The sequence below is a fragment of the Heloderma suspectum genome, chromosome 2 (genome assembly GCF_057233095.1).
Source record: "Heloderma suspectum isolate Gila_16-S chromosome 2, 16-S_ref, whole genome shotgun sequence".
In the NCBI taxonomy this organism is placed as follows: domain Eukaryota; kingdom Metazoa; phylum Chordata; class Lepidosauria; order Squamata; family Helodermatidae; genus Heloderma; species Heloderma suspectum.
Window position 1 is genome coordinate 235,209,801 of NC_139459.1, and position 26,885 is coordinate 235,236,685.

The 26,885-nt window shown below is 43.5% G+C and overlaps 2 protein-coding genes across 9 annotated transcripts in view; one reads left to right on the forward strand and one right to left on the reverse strand.

The window, feature by feature from the left end:
- The window catches only part of SLU7 (spliceosome associated SLU7), a 33,481-nt gene extending 23,606 nt beyond the window's left edge, over positions 1 to 9,875 (reverse strand). The window contains exons 1-4 of the mRNA XM_084838597.1: positions 9,834 to 9,875; positions 7,949 to 8,122; positions 2,553 to 2,706; positions 2,114 to 2,194 (exon numbers count right to left, since the gene is read on the reverse strand). Coding sequence (XP_084694723.1) covers positions 2,114 to 2,194; positions 2,553 to 2,706; positions 7,949 to 8,112 — 399 coding nt within the window. The 5' untranslated portion in view covers positions 8,113 to 8,122; positions 9,834 to 9,875. The remainder of the gene's footprint in view (positions 1 to 2,113; positions 2,195 to 2,552; positions 2,707 to 7,948; positions 8,123 to 9,833) is intronic.
- An 855-nt stretch (positions 9,876 to 10,730) lies between these two features.
- On the forward strand, positions 10,731 to 21,438 carry PTTG1 (PTTG1 regulator of sister chromatid separation, securin). 8 transcript variants are annotated; one of them, XM_084838599.1, is made up of 8 exons: positions 11,847 to 11,884; positions 12,112 to 12,266; positions 13,541 to 13,652; positions 14,558 to 14,730; positions 16,868 to 16,958; positions 17,275 to 17,424; positions 17,687 to 17,759; positions 20,280 to 21,438. In XM_084838599.1, exons 3-8 carry the CDS (start codon positions 13,562 to 13,564, stop codon positions 20,311 to 20,313), a joined length of 612 nt encoding a protein of 203 aa, XP_084694725.1. In that variant the 5' UTR covers positions 11,847 to 11,884; positions 12,112 to 12,266; positions 13,541 to 13,561; the 3' UTR covers positions 20,314 to 21,438. The 8 variants fall into 8 exon arrangements, with proteins under 8 accessions (XP_084694728.1, XP_084694734.1, XP_084694725.1 ...); XM_084838600.1 differs by having other exon boundaries at positions 11,862 to 12,003; XM_084838601.1 differs by having other exon boundaries at positions 11,862 to 11,917.
- The last annotated feature ends 5,447 nt before the right edge of the window (positions 21,439 to 26,885 follow it).

Genomic DNA, 26,885 nt, shown 5'->3' on the forward strand with positions numbered 1-26,885 from the left:
CTGGCCACATTATTATTCATGATTCTGAGTAGAGCTTAGGGAAGCAACACATACCATGACCAAATCGTCACATAGCATATAATAATAGTTTCCTAACTTTGTCCCTATTGCCCACTCTTTCCTACCCGTGTCCAGCCTGATTTTTTCATCAGCTATGTGGTTGCTGCTTCCATCTGATTGGCCCCCATGCTGTACTGCTAACACTGAAACAGGTGAATAATATAGTTATTCCTAAAGCAAACCCCACTGTCTCCTAGGGAACTGCGGCACTGGTTTGATAAGTTACTATGTCATCTGTCCATCCTATGTGGACCTGACCACATGGAAGCAGCAATCACAATGAAATGGCAATATAAGATTAGGTCTCACTCTGCATTATCATGGGAAAGAAACTTAAGTTTTCGCAGGTCAAAGTTTATCAGAGGAGCAGAAGGAACCTTAGAGAGCACAAGGAACCAGTACACCTCAGTGTTGGGCCATTCCACTATTTCAGCCATCATTTAATGAACTGTTTGGTGCTCAGGTACTTTCGCCAAGTTCAGGTGCCTTCCTGAAGAGCAGATGCGCCCTGCTGCCTGCCGCTGATGATCAAGCGCCTTCTAGTATGAAGGAGCAGTCACAGAAAGTACACCCCCTGGGTTTATACTGCTCGCAAGTCTTGTTCAAACAGACATTTCCATGTAAAGCCCTTCATTTTTACTGTGAAAACCATCACATATGAATTTTCACCTGCAGACAATTTTCTGCTGTATCTCCACAGACATCTTCCTAAATAAGGACAGGGATGTGTTAGTTGGGCTTCCCATCACGTGACTTTATCAGTATATTTGGGCTTCACGTTTAAAGAAACTAATTAAAAAAATACGGGAAATCTGAAGCTGCTGAAAACAAGCAACAGCACATGAAAAACGTAATTGTTCTTAAGACTATTTTTAATCTATAATAGTCACATAACTAAAGCCGATGTACAATGTGATCAACATCATGGTGGAAAACTGTCAGAGCTTGGGAAGCTCACTGGGTATTTTGAAGATACATATGGTTACAGTTATAGTATCAGTATGGAAGATATCAGGCAGATGTTTGCAATTCTCCTTGCCAGAGCATATGTTCCATCGTTCTGTGGCAAGCATGCTGCAACTAGTCCCAGGCTTCCTAGGGATGGATGGGCAGGGACCATCTTTCAGTTACACTGCATTGTAGAAGCACAGTGCAATTACAGGGACAAATCCCACTTCCCTCTCCAGTTGCAAAATAGAGAGGAAGGTATTGTGCTCAGGAGGGATGTGGAGGGCCTCGGAAGCCCAGTACCAAAATTGCCAGTACTAGTCTTCCTCCTAAAAGTTGCATCTGGAGCAAGGACAGGAACAATCCCCACAGTTGTTGTACTGGGCTCTGAGGGCCTCGAAACAGCTATGCAGCCCAGCGCAATTGCAGGGGCCATCCTTCATCTCCTTCCCCAGCTCTAAGATTGGGAGTTAGAGAGCGGAGCAGGAAATAGCCCCTTATTTGTTTGCTTTTGCAGGCCTTTGGTGTAATAGTCTCGCATTTGCAATCTTCACAACCATAAGAGCTAGAAAGTTGAGGCCATGACTTATACGTAAACAATAGTATTAAGGAGATTACGTCATACATATAGGTTTGGGATCTCAGAATGTTAGTTTCATTGCTGCAACGAGAACAAACAGGGCCTTTGCATAATGCATTTTATTCAGCATCCATCCTTTCACATGAATGGGTGCCCTGCTTCTGAAGCCTACAACTGGTACTTATTGTCTTTTCTGAAGTAATCAGTACAGTAGAGCAGCCTTTCCCAAGCTTGCACCCTTCAGATAAGTAGGACGACAACAGCCATCAATCCTAGCCAGCATAGGCATGCGATATGCTGGCTGGTGATGATAGGACTTGCAGCGCAACACATCTGCAGGGCATCACGTTGGGGAAGGCTGACTTATAGGTTTCAGATAAAATATAAAACCTATATTTGACAGACCAGGTTATCATGTCACTTTCATTGAACAATTAATTTTAAGTTGTGCTTCCAGCTAGGATGTTTCCAAGATTCACAGTTAAAATGTATAAAATACAAGCTAAACAACAAACTAGTATTTACCTCCAGACAATCTTTCTTCTTGTGTGTCAATGCCCCACAATTCTCACAGGCTCCCTTACGGTATTTAGTTGCAACAGAATCCTAAACAGAAAAACAAATACTTCATATCAATAGCACACCTAGTTTTCCCCCTTCCATCAGCCAGAATACAGGGGGCCCAATTTGACTCCACCAGAAACAGCTCAGCTATACAAATTAAACTGTTCTGAAATACTAATTGCAGGGAATTATAGCTTCAAGTGTAACCCCAACAAGCCACCTGGTATAAAACTGTCTACAACATTTGGAACTGAGCAAGCATGAGAAACTCTCATTGAATTAAATCTTTTGAATGCAAGTAATGAGAAAAAACCATAGCAAAGTGGATAGGGCTTACTCATATTCTGGCTTATTCATATTCTAGTGTGCCACTATTCACATCTTAAAAATGGCTACATACCTCTTTGACTCCTCGCTTATACCATTCTCCGAGAAATGTAAATTCTTGTTGCTTCTCCGGCTGAGGCCTCTGATGCTTTAATGTAGGCCTTTTTGAAGGATCTATATACCATGGCACTGAGGAAATGTACTGAGGAATATGAGGGTTGATGTCTCTGTAACAAACAGAAAAAGTTGCTTATGCTACAAGCCTATACACATACTTACCAGAGAGTAAGCGCCATTGAAGACAGTAGGACTTACTTCAGATTAACTTGGACAGGGAGTGGTTCTGTTAACACACATAATTGCTGTAGACATCTACAAGGGCTAGAGAAGCTGCTTAAAAAGAAGTGCTGAGAATTGTTTGACGACCAGACAAGATGATGAAGGGCTCCCAAATAACTAGGGGCTCCCACAATTTAGAAAAGTCTTGATTAAAAAATTAGTAATTTAATATAGGAAAATAGCATCTTTTCAGAGTGTCAGATAGCAGCACTGGAACTTACAGTGCAATCCTAACTGAAAGATCCACTCGCTGGAGGGTGTTAGGATGACATAGAGCTCTCCTCATGTGCTCTCCACCAGACTATGCCAGCTTGCCCCACAGATCTCCTTCCATCTGCTGATCCAGCGCCCAGCTGGCAGGGGGGTCAAGAGGGTGCATGGTGCAGGCATAGAGCACTTCTGACCCATTTCCATTCTTAGGACACACTCACTTTGAAGATATAAAGTTAGACCAGATCAAGGACTGGTATAACTAATTTCGCTCCCACTGAGAAAAAGGAAGTCAGAAAAGGTGTCCCCCCACCTCCTGCCATGTCCACACTGGAAAGACTGAGCTTTGTGTAAATCAGCACTCAACTACAGCACACCACTACCAGTATATAACCCCCACAGAGGCAGACCATAACTCAAACCACAGGCTGCACAATATTTCTGGCCTTATGTGAGCTCTAAGTGTGTGTGACAAGGAGGACCTCTGGTGATGGGAACCTGTGGGAAAAGGGCACTTTACACAACACAGAGGAGCACTCGACACTCAAAATCCAGACTTTTCAAAGAAAGAATGAAAGATAACAACACCACTCCACTACAGAAGCCGATGCTCATTCTCTCCATTAACTTCTGTCTGTTTAGAACCCCCTATTAGCAGGGTTGAGGAACGCGTTGTCAATAAACATGTAGACAGGGGTGATCTGGTAGACAGTGTTTACTTGGACTTCCAAAAGGCTTTTGACAAAGTCTCTCACCAAAGACTCCTGAGCAGACTTGGCAGTCATGGAATAAGAGGACAGGTAACTGGTTAAAGAACAGAAAGCAGAGAGTAGGAATAAATGGTAAATTCTCCCAATGGAGAGAAGTAAATAGCGGGGTCCCACAGGGATCTGCAGTATGACCAATGCTTTTCAATCTGTTCATAAATGATTTGGAATTAGGAGTGAGCAGTGAAGTGGCCGAGTTTGCGGATGACACCAAATTATTTAGGGTGGTTAAAACAAAAAGGGATTGTGAAGAGCTCCAAAACAATCTCTCCAGACTGGGAGAATGGGCATCTAAATGGCAAATGCAGTTCAATGTAAGCAAGTGTAAAGTGATGTACGTTAGGGCAAAAAATCCCAACTTCAAATATAACCTGATGGGATCTAAGCTAGCAGTGACTGATCAAGACAGAGATCTTGGGGTTGTGGTGGACAGCTTGATGAAAATGTTAGCCCAGTGTGCAGCCACTGTAGAAGGGGCAAACTCCATGTTAAGCATTATTAGAAAAGGAACTGAGAACAAATCTGCCAATATCATACTGCCCTTATACAAATCTGTGGTGCAACCACACTTGGAATACTGTGTACAGTTCTGGTCACTACACCTACAAAAAGATACTGTAGAGCTGGAAAAAGTGCAGAAAAGGGCAACTAAGGGCGCAATCCTATGGCCGCTAGTCAGCAGCTGGATGACCATAGGATAGGTCGATTCCCTGAGAACTGACCTCCACCCCCTCCCGCACTGCCTCGTAGGCAGCCTGGAACAGCCCTGTGCTCGGAACAGGGGCACAGAGCAGCGAAAATGGGGCATTCCTGGAAGTGCAATTCCAATGCTTCCTATGTGTCATCCGGCGTCCACCCCCCTGACTTCCCGTGGCTAGACAGCCAAAATCAGCTGTCTAGCCACGAATGCAGAGCGGCTGAAGTGTGGAGTGGAAGATCCTCTCTGCATTGCTCCTGCCCTGCATTGGATAGGTGGCTGCCTCCAAGTTCGGAGGCGGCGGCCTATCCCAATAGGATTGTGCCCTAAAATGATCAAGGGGCTGGAGCATGTCCCCTATGAGAGAAGGTTACAACAGCTGGGATTGTTTACCTTGGAAAAAAGGAGGATAAGGGTAGCCATGATAGAAGTGTACAAAATTATGCATAGTGTGAAGAATGTGGATAGGGAGACATTTTCTCCCTCTCTCAAAATACTAGAACCTGGGGTCATCCTATAAAGCTGATTGGTGGGAGATTCGGGACAGATAAAAGGAAGTACCTCTTCACACAGCACATAGTTGTAATGGCCCCAGGAGTGTAACCAAGTCACCTGTAGTTTTAGAGGGGCCTAGAGATCCATAATGCTTGGCTTAGGTTCATTATTGGTGCAATTTCCTTGCCAGTGGGCCTCTCAGGATGTGAGATGAGTCAAAGTTGATAGTGCACCCTCAGCACATTCCATGCTAATGAAGGCTAGTATCTTATCAGGGCCTAGGATGTGCCTGAGAAGTGAGGCTATGTTTATGCCGAGTTACAGGTGGCTGTGCTGGGAAAGTTCTGATGGTTTTCCTTCTGAACAAGCACTGTTAGTCCATGCTGGGAATGAATGTTAATTAATGCTTGCTTCTGTCATGCTGCCTCACTGCTGATATGTATGGTATAAAACCCATTTTACCCCATGGCTCTGGGTTCAGAGAAGCTGTCTGATCCAACCATTGGGTACGCCTGTGTGCTGTAAGTTACCCAATAAAGTCTCCTTGTAAGTAAACCTAGATCTGATTTATCACTATCTTGGCACCTCTAAATTAAGAGTTTGAAGCCTACTGCAGGGGCAATACAACAGTTAAACTATGGAATTTGCTACCACAGGAAGTAGTGATGGCCACCAGTTTGGATGGCTTTAAAAGGGGGTTAGTCAAATTCCTGCAGGAAAAGGTTATCAATGGCTACTAGTCTTGATAACTATGTGCTACTTCCAGTACCAGAGGCAGTGAGCCTATGTACACCAGTTGCTGGGGAACATGGGTGGGAGGATGCTTTTGTGTTCATGTCCTGCTTGTGGGTTCCTGCTTGACAGCTGGTTGGCCACTGTGTGAACAGAATGCTGGACTAGATCGACCCTTGGTCTAATCCAGCAGGGCTCTTCTTATGCTCTTAACTTTTTATGTTGCAATTTAGCACCCCCAATAGGCTTTCTGCAAGGCGGATGACATCAGTGGGTGTGGCTATGCCCACTGACATAACCCTGCCTGTTTTGCCTTTCTTGATGTTGAGAGGCACTCCCATCAAAATCAAAAGAAAATTCTGGAGCAGATGATAAAGCAATCCATCTGGAAGCACCTTGAAAACAATGCAGTGATTACTCGAAGCCAACATGGATTTGTCAAAAATAAGTCCTGCCAGACAAATCTGATCTCATTTTTTGATCAAGTAACCTCCCTTGTGGACCGTGGGAATGCTGTAGACATCATATACCTTGACTTCAGCAAAGCTTTCAACAAAGTGCCCCATGATATCCTGATGAGCAAACTAGCTCAAAGTGGGCTAGATGAAACAACGATCCGGTGGATCCACAATTGGCTACAGAATTGGACTCAAAGAGTGCTTATCAATGGGACCTTCTCAAACTGGGGAGAGGTAACGAGTGGGGTACCGCAGGGCTCAGTCCTGGGCCCAGTGCTCTTCCACATTTGTATTAATGACTTGGAGGAGGAGGTGCAGGGAATGCGGATCAAATTTGCAGATGACACAAAATTGGGCAGGATAGCTAATACTTTAGAAGACAGAAACAAAATTCAAAGTGATCTGGATAGACTGGAGTGCTGGGAAGAAAACAACAGAATGAGATTTAATAGGGATAAATGCCAAGTTCTGCACCTAGGAAAAAGAAACCAAATGCACAGTTACAAGATGGGGGATACATGGCTCAACAACACTACAAGCAAGAAGGATCTTGGAATTGTTGTCCATCACAAGCTGAATATGAGCCAACAATGTGATGTGGCTGCAAAAAAGGCCAATGCTCTTTTGGGCTGCATTAATAGAAGCATAGCTTCCCAATCCCGGGAAGTACTAGTTCTCCTCTACTCAGCACTGGTTAGGCCTCATCTAGAATACTGTGTCCAGTTCTGGGCACCACACTTTAAGAAGGATGCAGACAAACTGCAGAGGGTTCAGAGGAGGGCAACAAAGATGATCAGGGGACTGGAAACAAAGCCCTATGAAGAGAGACTGAAAGAACTGGGCATGTTTAGCCTTGAGAAGAGAAGACTGAGGGGAGATATGATAGCGCTCTTCAAGTACTTGAAAGGTTGTCACGGAGAGGAAGGCCAGGATCTCTTCTCGATCATCCCAGAGTGCAGGACACGGAATAATGGGCTCAAGTTACAGGAAGCCAGATTCCAGCTGAACATCAGGAAAAACTTCCTGACTGTAAGAGCAATATGACAATGGAACCAATTCCCTAGGGCGGTGGTGGGCTCTCCCACACTGGAGGTGTTCAAGACAAGGCTGGGCAGCCATCTGTCGGGGATGCTCTGACTTGGATTCCTGCATTGAGCAGGGGGTTGGACTCGATGGCCTTGTAGGCCCCTTCCAACCCTACTATTCTATGATTCTATCATGGAAAAAGGGACTTAGCTAGCACTGGTAGGAATAGCCATTCCACCCAGTGCTGGCAGAGTCTCTGGTTTCACCCACTATATGACATCCCTACGGGAACACACTTCATTCATTTCATTAGCCATTAGCTACAGCAATGCCAAATGTTATAAACAAACAGATGCAAACAAATGACTTTATTTTAAAGATTTAAGATTCAACCCTTCCCACACTTCAAAAAATTAAATAGCATGCAGTCATAAAAGGTTACAGATAAGTTTTAGAAGAAAACATCATTCCTTCCAAATGGGGTAGGTGCTGTTAGCTCAGTAGCAAAGCCCCTGCTTTGCATGCAGAAGGTCCTAGATTCAATCCCTGGCATCTCCAGGTTGGGGAGGAAAAACTCCTGCCTGAAACCCTGGACAGCTGCCGCCAGTCAGTGTTGACAATACTGGGCTAGAGGGACCAACAGTCTGACTCATTATAAGGCAGCTTCCTATGTTCCTATATAACAGAGGGAGCTGCTAGCAGAGATGAAGGAAAGATTTTATTTAGAGTGGTACACAAAACTTACTTTCCCTCTTCATCCACCTCAGCTGGTGCATTACCCAGTTTTCGTTGTTCTTCCAATTCCTTCTTCTTCCTCCAGTCCTCCCTTGTCATCTTCTTGGGCTCTTCTAAGCCGTTTGACCCTCCAGGGGGGTTAGTAGCAATAGTTTCCATGCTCCCAGATTCCATTTTGTTTTTCCTATTAACACACACACACACACACACACACACACACAGATATATCAACCATGGAACTAGACTAAACTGTTTAATAAATGTCCTTAGGAACAGCAGTGACAGTAACAGTCCGGAAGTTCTATGTTGAGGAAGGGAGGTGGGGGAAGTGAAAGCGGCAAAAAACCCTATACCAAATGTTATGTAAACTAAGGCCTATTCAGATTGCATACTGCTGCACTGTCATTTCAGGGCTCTTGTGTTCACTGACCTCTACACTGTGGGTATGAATAAACATACTAAAAATGGCACAGGATGGAGGACTGGTGAAAACCAGATGCATTCCAGCTCCCTTTCAAATCACCATTGAGGTGCAGTCTAAAGGTAATTACAGTCTACTTAAATTACAGTAGGTCACATATGCAAACCCAATGCAACTAATGTTAATGGAACACCACCAGCCTAAGCTTTTTCTTGAATACCACATGGGCACTTGCAATGTTTCTGCTTGCACAGATGACAACAGCAACTCTGCAGTTATAAAATCCACACTAGTGTAATACTTTTATTAGACCAAAAGATCACAAAAAATGTGCAAACTTTTGAGATCTCTGGATCCCTTCCTTGGGCAATTTGTTACAAAAAGCCAGGGTGTGTATGTGTTCTACATTTTTGGTTATCATTTGATTGGCCTAATAAAGGTACTACACTAATATGGATTTGGGAATTTTGCTTATGGCCAACATGGCTAACTTTGATTTCTGCAGTTACAGAAATTCAAAGAACTTGAGCTGTGTCACCAGCAATAACTGTTCTGTTTGTTCATGTGATCACAAAAATGCTCTCCCTGACACTACAATAATTATATCCTGCTCTAGGTTTTAGCTCTCAGTTCTTCCGTATTGCTATGGCTGGTTTTACTGTATGTCTCTGTTTTAACTATGTTGCAAGCTCTTATAGACAAAGGAAGGATTGTTTAAAAAATTCTAACCAACGTTGAAACTACAAGTGGTGTTTTCAAAACATGGTTGGGTATCTACCATCAGCTCAAAATAAACACTCTAACTTGATGAGTATTTGTTTACCAGTACATGTGACTGCCTGAACAAAATCAACACAGCCTGTGATCACTGGGGTCACACATTAAAAAAAACCCTGAAATAACACAACCGCTCTCCCTTAGGATAGTCCAGGAGTGGACAACTTGTGGTCCTCCGGATGTTGTGGGGCTGTGGCTCTCATCAGTCCTAGCCAGCATGGTCAATAAGGGATGATAGCAGTTGTAGGCCAAAACATCTGGCCTGCCACAAGTTGCCGGTCCCTGATACACAATTCTGATTTCCCAGTGAGGATTCGCACCTCTCGGGACACTTCTCTAGATAGCGGGGGCGACACCGGTTAGGGCGGATTACAACTAGGGCTGCTTTTCTCAGGGCTGTCAGCTTAGAAAAGGAAAGGTTTCAAAACTCGAAAGGAGATGACGGGAACAAGCCTAAGCCGGATTTATTAGCCCCGCGTGTGAAAAACCAGCCAGCAGCACCACAGCCCTCCAAAAGCGAAGAACGAGGGGGACCCAGAATTCAGAAGTGCCATAACCCGGATTAAGACCACAGTGTAAACGTGCAGAACGTTACGGGGAACATCTGCTATTCCGGGAAAACAGATCGATAGTCGGCTTAGATTAGATTCCCCCACCCCACCCCACCCCACCCCAGAAGGAAACTTCCCTCACTCACCAAGGAGCCAACCTCCGTCGCCACTTCTACGCCAGCAGCGGTGTAGAGCTAAGCAGGCCTCACTTCCGTTTCCCATAATGCAGCGCGCGGCCCTATCCGCCATTTCTTCTTAAAGGGCCACTGCGCTGTTCCCAAAGGGCCCCCTCCCCGCTTTCCTTACCCCGCAGTGCTCTCTGCCGCTTCCACGTTCCAAGTTTCAGGGACACTCGCAATCGAGTGCTTCGCTCGCGGTCGTGAAACTCGGCACCCCCTTCCAAGACAGACTGATCCCACCGTGCTCAGAATGAAGCCCCGCAGCCTTCAGTGGTTTTTATTCCCAAGCGAATCCGCTCCGTATTCAGAGCTGTAAACACAAGGGGAGGAAACGCGCTTTCTTTGCTGCGGCTTTGTGCTGCGGCCCTATGAACGCTTACCTGGTTGCAATCCTAACGCACACCTCTGAGGGTGCAAGTCCTGGGAGTAAGCCCCATTGACTTCAATGGGACTAGCTTCTGAGTAGGTTATTATTAATTTCATTTCTATGGCGCCCCATAGCCAAAGCTCTCTGGGCGGTTTACAGCAATTCATAAAGAATACAACAATCGCGTAACAGAATACAACACACATATTGCACTGATTGTTCATGAGCAATAAATCCACAATAGAAGATGCAGTCATGAAGACAGAGGGGTGTGCGGTTGCCAGTGGTGTAGTGGTAAATTTTGAAGTGCAGGGGCTCAGCATGACTGTCCCAATAGCCACACTCCCAAAGAGAACCCCAAAATTTAGGCACTTGGGTTGATCCATATCAACAAACCAGTTCTAGAAGTTTTCATCCACCCCAGGAGCAGGGGAAACTCCTATCTCCTCAGCTACTGTGAAGATTGCAGCTAGGGAACAGGGACTTCTAATAGGGGTGGCAGATGACAGCAGCATCACTGCTAATAAAAACGTGCCGGTGCTGCATCCCTGGGAGTCCTGGTTCCACAACACCACTGGCGGTTGCCAACTTCTTTACTGCTTTTGTTCATGTAACACCAGCTCCCTCACATGCACTTATTTAATACGTGAAACTTTCTTGTGTTATGTATAGGATTGCGCTGTAATTTGAGTCTATTTCCCCACAGTAGACAGGAAAAGGAAACAACCAAGAGTCTTAGAGCAACCTACAATGCAATCTTATACATAACTACTCAGAAGTAAGTCTCATTGTTTTCAGCGGAGCATACTCCCAGGTAAGTAGGTATCGGATTTCAGCCTGACACATTTTTTTTGGCATAAACTTTCGTGGACTAAATTCCCCGTCATGCATCTGATGAAATGAATTCCAATCTATGTCTTAATAAACTAGACTGCAGTTCTTATACACACTTACCGGGGAGTAAGTCCTACTGAACTCAATGATTGACTTTTTTCTTATTACAGATGTATAGGATTGCAGTGTTCATCTTTACGGTGCTGCAAGTCTTTTGTTTTTACTGCAACGCACTTACAAGGCTGCCTCTCTGAAAACTTTTAGACAGTGAGAGGCTTGCGATCTGCAGCCACCCATCAAAGCAGCCCCACTGCTACTCCAGAGTATAATCTCTTCCTCTAGAGTAGGCGGTTTAAAGACGATATAAGGAGCAGGTTAGCGTCTTTGAGCGTTTGACAGGCCCACCCCTACGCGTGCTTGGCATGGAAGTGGGGTGGGGTGGGTTGTTTCTAAAAGGGTGAGCAGAAAGCTGATCTCCAGATGCGTTGTACTTCAACTCCCTGCATTCCTGGCCGCTGGCAGAGACTTCTAGGAGTTGAAGTCCAACACATCTGGAGATCTAATTTCTGCCCACCCTCGCTCTACGGCCTATTCCTAGCTAAGTAAGCGTGCCTCGAACGAACTACACCGGGGATTCTTTACGGGGCAAAGAAGCATCGCACCCATCCTTCGTCTCCCCGCCATTGGTTTAACGAAGCAGCCAGTCAGTAGCGGCGGCGTCCCACGCGAGGGAGCAACAGCCAATGAGGAACGAGGCTAATTATTTAAAAGTAGTCCCGCGGAGAACGCTGGGCATCTTACCGTGCTTTGTATCGCGGTGAGTGTGTGGGCAGGTGGTTAATGGGGCTGGGTGTGTGTTTTTAATGTTTTTTCTTTGGTTTCTGTTTTAATTTTTTCAGGCTGTTTTCTAGCGTTGTCTAGTATTTAAGGCGTAAGGTGTGCCGACCTTAGATTTTAAAGAAGTTATAATGAAAATAATAATGAAGGTTACTGTTAAGTCTTTCAGTTTTTGTGTTCCTTCCCTCCCCGTTATGTCTGTCCTAGGTGGGGGAGGAAGGTTCGTCGTCGTTCGAAGTGGCTTCCCTCGACCTGTAGCTTTCTTCGTAGGCTGGAATAGTTTCTCTCGCTGTATAACTATATTGTCAAGGTTTTCTGGCTGATTCGCTTCACTTGGTACCCTTCCAGAAATTGTAGTCTAGGTAAGTAATATTTCAAGGGAGAAGCTGTATAAAACAAGCTAGAAATACTAGTGCTACAATCGTTGAATCAATGAGTTCTAGTAGCTGGAAGTAACTTTAAGGCTCCATTTTCTGGGAGCAAGGCTCGTTTAGTTCTGTGGAGCTTATTTCTGAGTAAACATGCACAGGGTAACCATATATATGGCTCAAGTCTGTGAGGTTATGTTGTAGTAGGGTGGGTAGAGGTAAGAGGAAGGCCAGCTGAACCTTTAATAGTTGTGTAGAAGAGGGAATTTCAGCAGGTGTAGGCATGCTGTTAAAAGATGTAGGAGCCCTGTCCCCTCTCACATCTGGCCACCCTATATTGAAGTAATGAAGAACCATGTGGGTGGAAGGACAGCACCGAACTAGCTGCTTCTTATTTCACTTGACTGTATTGCTGTTTCCTAGTGAAGGATGTTCACTTGCCCTTAAGGGACATACTAATGGCATGTGGCAACATGAATACAATGGCTTCAGGACTTGAAATTCATGTGCATTTTAAAGCTACCAATTTTGCTTTATTTACTTCAGAATACAGATTTCTCCAAACTGGCTTCTTTAGGAACACCACATCTTTAAATGGCTGTGTTGGTACTATTGACAGTTCATTAACAATTTATTAACAATATTTATACACTGCTTCTCATTTGAAACAAGTCCTGACATAGTTTACAAAAGAATACAAACAGGACACCCCCCCTCCCCTGGTATCATGAGGCTTGTACAAAAATAGCTCATGGCTAGGTATGTTTTCAATAAACAAAGTTTACAAATACAGTTGCTCTTTTATCACCAAGCTGCATTTTCTTAAATTTCTTCAGTAAGTAGCTTTTCCCTGGGTTTGGGTGAAAGTAGCTAGTGGACTCTATTTACAGTCTTTTACATGTACAAATGCATTGTCCAGCCCAGTTCATACAGTTGAGGAGAGCAGTGCAGGTCCTCCACATTAAACAATGTGTGAGAACAGTGGCTGCCTGAGGGTGCAATCCTATGCATGTTTAGACAAGAAAAAAGTTTGGCAACTCCCAGCATTCCCTGGCTGACTGGTTGGGGAATGCTGGGAGTTGTCAGACTTTTTTCTGTCTAAACATGCATAGGATTGCACCCTTAGTGTCTGTGAAAGCTTCTAGAGAAGTAACTTGTATAACCAGTGAGAAATCCTAATAGAAAAACGGTACTTGCAGCCCTATATTGAAGAGAGAATGCTATGTAAGCAAGAAACTTGGAAATAATACTGCAGATATATGTTTTAGTGGCCGTTTGATGCCAAAGAAATGGCAACGCATATCTTCGTAGACAAAGAGAATGGTGTAACTGGTGTGGCTGCTACTTCTAAGGATCAGCTGAGACTGCCATCGGCACCTTGTGAGTCTGCATTAATACAACCTTAAAAACTGGTACAAAAATGTCTATTTATAATGAGGCTTACTTAAAAGTAGTCATGAAGTTGGGTTACTGACCATTCAGACTGCTTAATAGCTCCATGACTAATCTCCTGTGGTATAGTCAACTGCATATAGTAGATCTCTTCCCACCTTAGAAGTCCAGAGTTGGTGGCATCTCAAGGTATGGCTTGAGGACGGCTACTTTACTGAACCTAAGCTGGCCTGAGTCTGGTTAGTACTTGGATGGGAGACTGCCTGGGAATCCTGTTGATGCCAGCTGGAGTTCCATGATGGGTGAGATATAAATGTATGTAATAAAAGGTTTTAGGAAGAGAGGTACAAACAGCACAATGTTGGGGGGGGGGGGAAAGAGCAGGGCAAATAAGATATTAACGAGGTGGCTGTGTGAATGGCAGCTTTGAGAGCAGAAGCCAGCCCTGAGATACTTGTGGCTATGACTGGAAAGAATGCGAAGAAAAACAGCCGAATGGAAGGAGGGTTTTGTCTCATGGTAGTTCTACCTACATAGAAAGCGCTCTTGCTCACCTTGTATCTCATGAAGGAGGGTGAGCTGAATTGCAGGATATTGTCTTGTCTTCCATGTATGTTTCTTCGCCACTCAACTGTCATCTGGCCATGTGATTAAGGCTGTAGTGTTTGTACTAATTCCTGTGTAGCCTTGCAGTAGAGTAGTATCACTGAACCTGAGCTTGTAGCAATGCCATACTGCTTGAACTGTTTGCAGGTTATAACCTGTAGGTCATAGTTGGTTTCCAGTCCTTGATACACTGATCTTGTCACATGTAAAGCCATGTACTTAAATAATGAAGATGTTTTGGTACACTGGGTTTCAAATATGCTGGGTGACTTGATTTCTTTCCCCAGCAAAGAGATTTGTTGAATGGTCTCACCCTAAGACTCCACTTGCTGGAAGGACAGCTAATGTAAATCTAGCAGCATCCAATTCAGTCAGGAAGGCTTTGGGAAGCTTGAATAGGCCCCTTGCAACCACAAAAGGTCAATTCCCTAAAGGAAAAAAGTTCATCTCTGCAAAAAAGGTTAGTAGAATGAATGTATATCCTGTAAGCTCAAACAGAAGGAAAGGGGATGCTGGTGTTCAGTATAGAGCAGAGAACAAATGTCAATAAAAGCAAAAAAACAACACAAAACCACCCCATGGTGGCCTGAGCCTAATTCCTTCTGGGGAAAGTAGAAAAAAATAGTTCTAGTAACTGTCAATGTTTAATATTGTAGGAAATTTCTTCTTCTCCACTTGGCCCAAAAATCTCTAAGAGTGTTTCCCAGCCCTCTGGAGCAGATTTTGAGGTGTGTGTGAGGAATCTTCCCCCCCACCCCTGATTTGTTGACAGAAGTAGTTCCATCAGTGGAATGACAGCATTGGATGGAACCCTATATGTTTTGTTTTGATCTTGTGGTGCTTAAACAAAATATAATTAGGGACTCCTTAATATGCTTTAAACTATATTCACCCAAGATTAGAAGGCCAACTACATAGGCAACTTACTCATTCTTTTACCCTTCTAATGATTGATGGATTGATTTTTAATCTCAAAATTGTTCAGCTGCAGATGCAAGTGTTGTCTGTTTTCCTCCCACAGCTTAATGCAGTTATATTTGGGGAAAGGAGATGCTGGCTAGCTTGAACTGATCTGGAGAGATGCAACCTAATCCTATGTGTTATTATAGTATCCTTGCAAACAAGGCAATTCTTGTTTCTGTGTGTGGTCATAGAGCAAATAGAAGTCTGTCTTAGTGATGGTGGATATGATATCAGCTGGTGACTAAACCAGTGGTGGGTAACTTGTGGCTCTCCAGATGTTCTGGCCTACAACTCCCATCCCCCATAATCAACATAGCTAACAAGAGAAAAACAGCAGTCAGGTACTCTTCTTTCTTGCCTGGTTCCAGCTGAGGACCCTCTCCTAACCATCACTGTTGGGGCCATTGGAGGGAGAGAAAGCAGCAGTCTGGCACCCTCCATTGTGCCTGGATTTGCAGGAGATTTAAAAATTCAGAACAAACACTCCCAAGTGCAAAGAACCAAACAAAGCTGCACTGGAACAGTAAAGTACTGTTTTGTGAAGTTTATGCTATTGGATGGTACAATTCAACTAAATTAATTTTCAAAACAGTCACATCAAAAAGACATTCAGTCAGTTTTTCAAACACAACACTATCAGTAAATATCCAGCAATCAATTTTACAGAAAGGTTATATCTAGCAGTCTACTATGGACCCCCAGTGTGATTCTGTTTGAGGTATGGGAAGGCTTCCTCAGGTGCTCAGGTAGACAGAACTCATAACAGTTTGCAAAGACTGACCATGTTGGGAAAAAGTTTAAGGTTCCTGAGTGACTTGAGTTATCAGCAGTCTGCTGGTTGGTAAAGGCAAAATAGCCTATTAAATTTGTGGGTTAATGGTGAGATGGTCCCTCTAGTTTTTCAGCTCAATCGCACCATTTTTGGCTAAAGAGCAGGATAAAAATGCTATTAATAAATACATAGGCCAGAACATCTGGAGGGTCACAAGTAGCCTACCCTTGCTGTAAACATGCAATTGTACTTCACTTTTGAGTAGCCTGGTGCAGAATGTAGCATGTTACCGTCCCTGCATGGAATGTGTATCATAGATATTCAACTACTTTTCTGTGTTCAGGGAATAAGCGCTTCAGGAACATGAATAACTAGCGGTAGGGCAACATCTTCCCTCCCTGGCCCTGACTGTAGTCTCCTGGAGGACAGGCTGCTGTCATTCTGGTAGAGCTGGCCAGAAACTAGCATGTTTTACCAGATACACAGAAGCACAGTGTGGGTTACACTGAGAACGCTGTTCATTTTTACCCTGCTCATTAGCCAAAAAGCCTCCAAGAGCAGCTTACATAATATCAATGAACAAGACAGTCCCTGGCCACAGGCTTACAATCTGAAATACCTGATACAAAGAAAAAGGGGGTGAGGAAATGAACCTGGGCACCACTTTTTAGAGCTATGTAGTTCTTAGAATAGCTAGGGGGAATGGCTCAGTGAGAGGAGGAGCCAAATGGAGCTGGTTTCCTGGCAACTTTGGCTTAGTCACCAGGGTGACCTTGTCTGCTATTCCCTCCTGGGTATCTTACAAGGCCAGAACAGTTCCAAATTTCATTCTATAATGTTTTTCTGTTTTTTTAAACTTAAGGCTACCGAGAATAGAAACGGAGTTGAAGGCTGCGGCATGATTACTGAAGACTGTCCGGAAAAGGAGAATCTGTTTCCCTATAATCCTCTGGGTAATACCTAACAATGATATTTTCAGTTTTCTTGGCAAAATAAAAGCGATAGCTACATCGTTCTAGCTGGCACAATCAATGCACATATATAAAATATTTAGGCAACAGGATATGATACTGCTGGAATGTCAAACAGTGTGTAGAAAACTGAATACCTGTGCTATATCAATATTGATGAAGTTATCAGGTAAGAAGTTGAAGGAACACTTGTAGACTAGATTTAAGCACTGCTACTGGGTTAAGCTAATCATAGCCCACACACATCTAAGATGGAATTAAAAAAAAACCTACACTAAATGATATTTTCTCTGAACAGAATTTGAGAATTTTGAGGTTCCTGAGGAGCACAGGCTGAGCCATTTGTCACTGACTGGTGTTCCTCTTATGATATTTGAAAATGGATCCGACAGATTTGAAAGCACAATCCCTGTACCTGTAAAGCAGCCTTCACTTTCATGGGGCTATGGTAAGTAAAGTCTTAATCTGCATTCATCGAAGTGGGTAGCTGTAATGTTCCCCTGAAAAGGCCTAGGGTTAGTTTGAATGGAGCAAGTGCTGAAAGAACTCAAAAATAATTTGGTGGTTGTCTAGTACCAGCAGCCTAAAACTTGGATGACTAGGATAACAAATATACTGGATGCTGCAAGAAAACTGATATTGGGGCTCAAGCAATCAAAGGATTGTAACTGACTTGAGATGCTAACTGTTTTTTTTAATTACCTTTCCAGACACTCTGCAATCAACTAAAGACTTCCTGGCTACTCTAGATGAAATAATAATTGATCTTCCCCCTCCTTTGTAGTATGTAAACAGGTTATCTTTTTAAAACTGAATTCTAAACAAGTTGTATCAATTCTATAATAAAGGACGTGTCATTGTAGCCCACTTTGAACTGACTAACAAACTAGAGGTGTGGGGAGAACAACTCAATGGAGCAAGGTCAGAATTTCTGATGCTTTTCTTGACCAAGGGAACAGTTTGTAAACATGGAATGGGAGGGGCTGTTAAGCATTCTTACTCCAAAGTAGGCATGTATAATCTTGCAGCCTTGATCAATTGGTGGTAGAATAGCTGCTATGCTTCAGCTGTGGTAGCTAACTAAACATGGGGATCTGGGTATGACCAATGAGTTCTCATAAGAAATGTGCAACTGCAAACTTTCAGTTTAATTAGCAATTTAAGAATGGAAGTGCTCTGAAGCTTAGACCTTTGTTATACCCAGACTGAAAATTGGTTGGTAATGAGACTGAACTTGCTATTCTGACCAGCACTGTGGCATGGTCTCCTACTCTGAAGTACTGTTAATGCATTTGGATCTTTCCCACTGCTGAGAGCTGAATTGGTAGTAGGTGCTTATGGGAAAACTTAATGTTTCTCTGTGTGGTCTTGCCAGGAACTATGTATGAAGGACAAACCCCTTTTGGATAAATTTAAGGTCTTGGTTTAAAAGTCCTCTGCAATATTAATATTACACTTCCTGCTGAATAGGATTACATAACCAGTATGTCCTAGGAAAAGGGAATACCCTGTTCTCTTGGTATGTAAATAACATGGGGTGGTGGTTAAAGGACAGAAATATGACTGTTCTTAAATGGCCCATCTGTCCCTTTTGAAATAAATTCTGTAAGAGACTTGATCTTTTAAGGAATCATAGCTGGGGATTTTTTCGCATATTAAGTGAAGGCTAGTTTCGGAGAAAGTACTCAGGTTGCTTGACTGGGAGCCTTTTTAACTTTCGCTGAAATTATAAGCATGAAACTGTAGTTCTAGGTGCATTTGGAACTGTGCCCCATTGAATCGAAGGGGCTTATTTCCTGGTAGGCATGTGTTGGATTGTACTGTTTAGGCTTGTGCTCTAGGGGGTTATTACTCTCCTCCTTTCCCCCTCCACCCTGCACTACTTTAGGATGACTAAGAAGGAAGCTTATGCTTATGAAAAACTTAAAGCATTTGCCCATTTCCTTGCAGGGAAGTGCTGCTATAGGATTAATAGTTCTTAAGTTAGAGACTTTATATCTCTAAATCTTGAGATCTGTTCGGGGCATAGTACCATCCAAGTAAAGTTGGTGGTCATTCAGATCTCATCTCTCTTAGGCAAAGCTACCTCCAGTACTTGAGGCAGTATGCCTATCTACACCAGTTGCTGGGGAACATGGGTGGGAGGGTGCTGTTGCACTTGTGTTCTGCTTGTAGGTTCCTGGTCGACAGCTGGTTGGCCGCTGTGTGAACAGAATGCTGGACTAGATGGACCCTTGGTCTGATCCAGCATGGCTGTCCTTATGAGCCTGTTTGCTGCCTCATCTCTGAGTTTATCAAACTTATTTCCTGTAGTCAAATGTACCTTGGTCTGGGAGGAGCTATAGCTCAGTGGTAGAGCACCTGCTTTGCATGCAGAAGATCTCAGGTTTAATCCACAGCATCTCCAGGTAGGGCTGGAAAAGTTCCTACCTGAAAACCTGTATTGCTTTTGCCAGTCGGCGTTGACAATACTGGGCTAGATGGACCAATGGTCTGACTCTGGAACAACATAGGAACCTGCCTTATGCTACCCACAGGTGCACAGAAGCCAGCGTGGTGCAGTGGCGAGAGTGACGGACTGGGAGCCGGGAGATCCGGGTTCTAGTCCCCACTCGGCCATGGAGGCTCACTGGGTGACTTTGGGCCAGCCACAGACTCTCAGCCCAACCCGCCTCACAGGGTTCTTGTTGTGAGGCTAAAATGGAGAGGAGGAGGGTTATGTACGCCACCTTGGGTTCCTCAAAAGAGGGGGAAAAAGTGGGATATAAATGTAATAAATAAATAAATAAAACTCCTCAGGTGAACTGTCTTCCCAAGGTAATCTCTCCAGGAGGATGGTGATTATCACCTTGGATTCCTCACTTGGCTTTTCTAATACGTATCTGACCAAGCTGTGGCATGAGTAGGCAGAATCTGAGCCAGGTTCAGACAAAACTGGAGAACATCCAAAATAACCTAATGGAGAAGAGAGAACAAATTCCAGGCTATAGGAAAATAAGGTTTTATTTATTTTCCTACATACTGAGACTGTTCTCCTTTCCACAGAGTCTGAGCCAGGACTTGCCAGCAATGGTGACTGGAGTCATAGTTCTAATACCTTACAGCAAGTTGCAGTCTGTCTCAACAGCTTCTCAGATGGTTACATGGTACCATCATGTGGCCATCTTGATTTACTACATCACTCTTCAAATGGCTGGATGCACACTGAAGTGTTGTGGTATGAAGTTAATCTTAATTGTGCTGACTGGTGCAGCTGGTATTTCCCGTGGCTGTGTTGAATTGCGATATTCCTTGATCTTACAGTTTGATTCGGAGCAACATCACAGAAGCATTCTAATTGAGCCTTCTTCTGAAAACATAAGTATTGCGGAGCAGAGCAAGAGCAAAAGGCCACCATCAGGTCTGATGCATATTCCATTTGAATACACATTGCTTGCCTTGACCCAGGCATCATGGTTATAGTTGACAAGGTCTGAGAATATATCCACCTAAACAGCCCATTCATGTATATCCTAAAGCAGCTGTTCCTGAAGATCTTTGTCTTGAGCATTCCTGACTATATCATATGGTAACATCAGCAACCATTCCACCTGGCTGTGCTGAGGAAGATGAGAGGGGGAAGTGGGGCCATTTCACCATACCTGCTATAATACTTATTCCCCCCTTTCCTCCCTATTCCTTTGTCCTTGTGTGTCATGTCTTCCTAGATTGTAAACCTAAGCAGCAGGGACTATCTTCTATTGATTACTTGTAAACTCCTCCAGTAGCCTTTTTGTCTGAACAGTAGGATAAAAATATGCTAAACAAATAAATAAAAATATATAAATAATGACACTTGTGACTGCTGTGGGAGAATCCAAATGCTAGAGCCAAAAAGCATAGAAATGCATGCTTTCTAGCTGCATTAGCGCTATCTCCAGCCTGCAGTACATAAATGGAATTACAAGAAGAGGGGCTGGGAATACTTTAATGTAGCTTTAACCCTTGCTGTGGGAAACTATATCAGGGATGGGGAACTCTAGATGTTTTGGCCTACAGTTCCTGTCATCCCTCACCATTGGCTATGCTGGTTAGGACTGATGGGAGTTATAGGTCAAAACGTTTGGAGGGCTGCACGTTGGCTATCCCTGAGCCACAAGGATGGTTTCTTTGGGGTGGGTGTAATAAAAGGGTGTTGTGTGGGTGGCAGAGTTTTCAGAATTGTAGCACTCCAAAACAGAACAAATGATCACAAGTAGTACCTCCAATTTATATATTTAAGTATTCATAGAGATAACTTTTTAAATCTATAAATTTTAAAACCTATGAAGTTATAAACTGGATGTGCTACTGATGGTCATTAGTTTTGTTTTGGAGTGGTGTATCACATCGCCTGCATATTGGTTGATTCAGAATTGTAACAAGTGCATTGTGAAATGTCTGCAAGTGCTTGGCTAAATTTGGCATAAATAATATAGATGACACAGGAATATAGTCTCACTTTATAAAAAAAAATAAGGCTGTATTAAGGGCAGACGTATGGTAATTGACCTGAATGAAGGGCTGGGTCATCTTGTATAACACTGGAGGTGAAAAGTATTGCACCTGGTTGAGAGGCTCATGTGTATGTACAGTATTAATGGGCTGAATCATGCTCACAAGTAGCATATACCTAGTTGGCGTGTACAAAAATATGAGAACTTTCTGCAAAGCTTATTGCTTCCCAAATGGCCAAGGTCATACTCCTATCGCTTCCATTATCCAGAAATGTGCACCATAATTGAATATACTTAACAAGAGCTAGATAACATGCTGTGCAGCCAGGTGGTGGTAATGTGCTAGTTAGAGTGAGAGCCCACTATTTTTTTCTTTTAAAACCTGCTTTTCTTAAACTAGGTTTGGTCTCTATTGAGAATACTTGAACCTTTTTATCCAGAGCAGTTAGCTATGTGGAATAGTTCAAGCCATGATTTCTACTTCTAGAGGTGTCCTTTCCAGGTTCTAGAATGGAGCCGAGTAGGTAATTGTTGTAGTACAATTTACAACATAACCATGAATCCTGTGTGTTCAGTGACATATAAGCAGTGCAGGTGTTTGAAAGAAGCAGAATCTGAAGCACTTGAAATAAACACATTAACTTTGGCAAGGGGATCATTTTATCACTGCAGTTCTTATCCAGTAAAGATGGACCAGTCCTTGAGTTCCTGTCTGATTCTTTTAGGGAGCAGTCCTATGGCCACTAGACACTATCTAGAGGGCCATAGGATATGCTTCTTTCCAGGAACCGACCTTGCAGCCCGTGCTCCGAGGTAAGTTCCCGGAAATCCGATCTCCCCTGTTGTCCGCGCTGCCTCGGAGGTAGCATGGAGAAGCCCTGTTCACGCTCAGAAGACGAGCGTGGAGCGACTGAAAAGGGGTCTACTCACTGCTTATTTTTAGATTTATTGTTTGTGCTTGGTAAATCAGCCTAATGGAAGGGGAAGGCACCCCATTACAGTATTCATGGCCAGAAGGAAGTATGGTGCTGAGGGGTTGGCCAGGCAATGTGAGGGGAAGGGCAGTTGGACATTGGAGAACTGCTCCCTCTACAGATCGGTCTGTAAGAGTCCTATATGTGATTTAATAGTTGATGAAAGGGCCAACCTAGAATGCATTACCTGAATGAGTGAGCTGAGAGGAATTACTCTCTCTGCTTTGTCCACTTGGGTATGTTGTGCTGCACCAGCGTAGGCTGGTGGGTCAGGGAACAGGGCTTTTGTCACAGGGTTTCTGTCTCCCAGCCCAGGACCAGAGTGTTGAAAGAAGGCTGAGCAACCATGCTAAGTCTTTGAAGATCCCACCCTGTAATAAAGCCAACCCCAAAACTGGGAATGAAAAATCCCATTTTGCATCAAGCTGGACATAGTAATTTTTAGTATGTTTCTTAAGCTAGTCTGTTTGTTGTCTCAAGAATAAATTCTTCAATTATTTCAAAGTTCAAAAGCATATATTTTTCACTATCTTTGCTGGATTATAAAGTGATGCGCCTGGTGCCTACACTACAATTTTGGCACCAAGTTAAGACATTTTTATTTACCTGTACATTTTAATTTGAGAAATACCTTAGTCTGCTTCTATGCTTTTAGCTGCTGCCTCATTTTACCATTAATATTATGGTTTTGTGGTATATTTGCTGTTCATCATCCTGGAATCTGTTGGATGAAGGGTGGAATACAAATGTGTAAAATATGAGATAAAGCAGGATAATGGACCTTTTTCTTTCCCAATATAACTAAATTATATGTCATGAAGTACTTTTATTTAGTACTTCATGACATATATATAATTTCGGTTTATTGGGAAAGAATCTAAGGTCTATAGAGGATGCTGCATTTACGGTATGTTATCCTGCTTTATCTCATGTCCTGAGTATGATAACATATCTGTTCTTTCTCCAAATATGAGGACTATCCACTTTAATAATTGATGTGGCTCTGAAGCGGTGTGAAATCTTTTACAATCCCTTATTGCCCTGCCCTGTATAAAAGCCACTTACAGCTGGCCTTTGTACCAAGAATTTGTCTGTGTTCTGCATGAAGTGTCACCACACTATTTCAAGGTCACTATAATTTCTAACTAATTACTCCCTGTGATGAATTTATTGAATAGTGTCTGGATTTTACATTATGTTTCAAAAGAGCAATATATATGCTGATTAGTTAAAAGTAATTTCAATTAAAATATCCCATGTGCTGTGTTCAATAGCAGAAAAAACCTTAGAAATTATATCCAGAAATCAAGGTAGTAATAACCTCTTTAAATATAAGGATGTGTGATGACAAAGAAAGTGCTAAAATTTTAACATGTCATTAACTTAGCTTTGGGGGCTATTAAGTTAATTTACTGTTAAACGTATAATCAAGAAGACTTAAGGATGGATGAACAGTATTCAGACCCTTGACTTACCATCTTCTGGAAATATTTCATTTTATTATACTAGTATGTAAAGCTATTATATTAAATGATGATTTGCCTATGATGGCAGCTGTCCTGTATGTATACTTACTACTTGTGTAATAAGGCCTCTAAGCTGTCGGTTCTAAATAACTGGTGGAAAGCTGGGTGGAGTGGCAGGCAGGAAATTTGTCTTTAGGAAAGTAGAGTGTTGAGTGAGCTGTGCTGTCATCTGGCTCTTGTAAAGGCTGCGGTGATATTATGACATTAGTTTCCTTCATGTTAGCAAATGAAGCACAACAACCTTTTGGTAAAGAAGCTATTGAATGGACAGAGGGCAATAGGAATGAGCTGGAAGAGACATCAACATTCATCTGTCCAAGTCCAGCATGTGTAGAATTAGATGAATGCTAGGATTCACAAGGCTTGGTAGTGGGGCTTCTGAGCCTCCTTCTACATTTATCTCTTATCCCCACCAGCTGGCAAGCCACTGTCATGAAGCTTTGATCTCTGAGAGTGGCCTCTGGTCAGGGCTAGGAACTGCACATCACAAAAATGAGCTGGAAAGCCCTGGTGTGCACCATGTGGGAACATCATATATGCTCATCTTTAGGATCCTGACCTAAATGGCTAAGAATTTCCATACGACCACGTAGAGGTCTACACACTGTAAAATATTTGGTTTCTGAGCCTTGCCCATAGCATGCATGTTCTATGTCTGGATTAAAGACTTTGGGTTTGCGTAGACATAGTTTCAGTGGTGAGTTCACTGTGGAAGTACAGTCCCCACATTTTTGATACTTACACCATCTTCTCCCCAAGATCAAGCTCTGCTTTTCTAGTTTGCAGCTAGCCCTTGATGTCCATCGCAAAGCCAATTCCTCTCCCATTCTCAGAGTGGGGCTGTACACAGTGCTGACTGGATTGCCTTCATGCCAAACATGGAGCCGCCACCTCCATAAAACAGACTTTGATGTACAAAGACAGTTAAAAAATAGCTGAACTACTGTTTTGAACCATGCAAGTACAGCAACACAAAACCAAAGCAGACAGCCTATATGGAGGGACAGCAGCCCACATCTAATTCAGACCCAAATACATGAAAGTGGAGGGAAGTAGTGCTCACCTAGCAATATGGAAGGCCACATCTGCTCTATTTCCATATACATTTCTGCAGTCTTTCACTTCCATGAATGCTTTTCTGTTTTTACAGGCCTTGGATAAATGCCAGAGAACACATAGAGCAGAGGTAGGGAGCTACTGTCCTGCATCAGAATGTCTATCCAGGTTGCAGAACTATTTTGGGGTAGGGGGCTGGACTGCTCCTAGAAGACCCATTGTGGGCTGGATGATGTCAGGATCTGTGGCCCCACCTCTGATATCACCCTCCTTCTCCCATTCATGTTAGAGAACCAGTGTGGTATAGTGGGTAGAGTGCTGGACTGGGAGGTGGGAGATCTGATTTCCGTTCCTTACTTGGCCATGGAAGCTCACTGGGTGACTTTGGGCCAGTTGCAGACTCTCAGCCCAACCTACCTCACAGGCTTGTTATGAGGATAAAATTGAGAGGAGGAGGATAACGTACACTGCCTTGGTTTCCTTAAGGAGGAAAAAAGGTGGGATATATATGTAATATATTTTGGAAGGAGGTATGGCACTGTACCTCCTCCTCCATGGAGAGAGGGACCCAGGTTTCCCCACACCCCCTCTGCTATCTTTGACCTGAGATTGCCTATAGCTATGGGAATGAGGGGCACTGGGACTTGCCCATACACAGGAAGAGCAGGCATTCTCCCTGGCATGGGCGATTCCCAATGTCCAGGCCACCCTGCATCCCTGCTGTCACCAATGCTCAGAGATAACAGCTGCTGGCATGGATTTGAGGTAGTAGTGAGGGGATTCCCCAGGAAACCGCATGGGCTGTATACCTGCTGTAGCTTTTCAGATACTTGGGAGATGGTATTGTAGAACAGTGTATTAATTTTTCTGTACACATTCATTTTTTTTGTAGTCCCAACCTAAGTCAGTGCAAGCCCAAGATATTTTGCTGTCCGAAACAGGTGCACGTGTATGTCACCCAAATGCTTCCCTCCTACTCAGCTAGGCCAACACAGAAGGCCAGTTTGCATGACACAACAGCTCACTGTAGGTTAATTTACCCATGAGGAGCTGCAGGGCATGCTGTCTGCTCTTATGAATACGCACGTGCCAGGCTGCTGTGTCATCTGAACCCAGGCGGCGGTGGTTGTTGTTTGAGGGTTAAGCAGCCCTCACATAGCCCTGAAACTGATCGTGAGTTAAGCAAGGGTCATTTAACCCTCAAATAACTCCCACCATAGGGGTTCTGCTGACATGACAAGCCATGGTGGATGGCCTGGGTTAATTAACCCATGGTGGGATGTTGTGTCATCTGAAACAGGTCAGAAACTTGCTGAACTATTCAGCCAACGGTTCCTGCCTTCATTGTCTCCCCCCCCCCCATTTGAGATGTGACTTAAAGCAGGTTTAGGGTGACCACTTCTCCATCACCAAAAAAGAGAAAAAACATCACCCCCAAAGGACACAGATTTGCATATGCTCATATATGTGTGTATAGATGCAGATTTAGAAATAACTACTATAATTTAATTAAGTGCAATACAATACATCACGTCATAGTGGGGAAGATGGTGACCTGGGTGCCTGCTCAACTAGCAGTCGAGGTGCTACGTTTGATGGGCAGCTTCAGGGCCCCCTGCTGTGCTCTCCTTTCTGATGGTTCTTGACCTGTGAACCAGACTTGGACTGGACAGCCCTTCAGATAGCGGATGCCTTCAAATAAAGGATTGTCCTCTGTAAAGTAGGGCATATGGACACCTACTAGGGACGTCTGCTGCATAGCAGGTTCTGCTCTGACTATGATCTTCCATCAAACCAGTTTTGCAGGTTCCACCTCACATTTCAAGCTCTGCCCTGAAAAAGCTGAAGCTAGCCCCCAAAAGCGTGGTAGATTTAACT

Excerpts from the sequence above, each read along its gene's own strand:
- PTTG1 (XM_084838599.1), top strand. The coding sequence starts at position 13,562 with ATGGCAACGCATATCTTCGTAGACAAAGAGAATGGTGTAACTGGTGTG. Across the intron at positions 16,959-17,274 it reads GTTTCCCTATAATCCTCTGG|AATTTGAGAATTTTGAGGTT; the intron begins GTAATACCTAAC and ends TTCTCTGAACAG. Across the intron at positions 17,425-17,686 it reads TTCACTTTCATGGGGCTATG|ACACTCTGCAATCAACTAAA; the intron begins GTAAGTAAAGTC and ends TTACCTTTCCAG.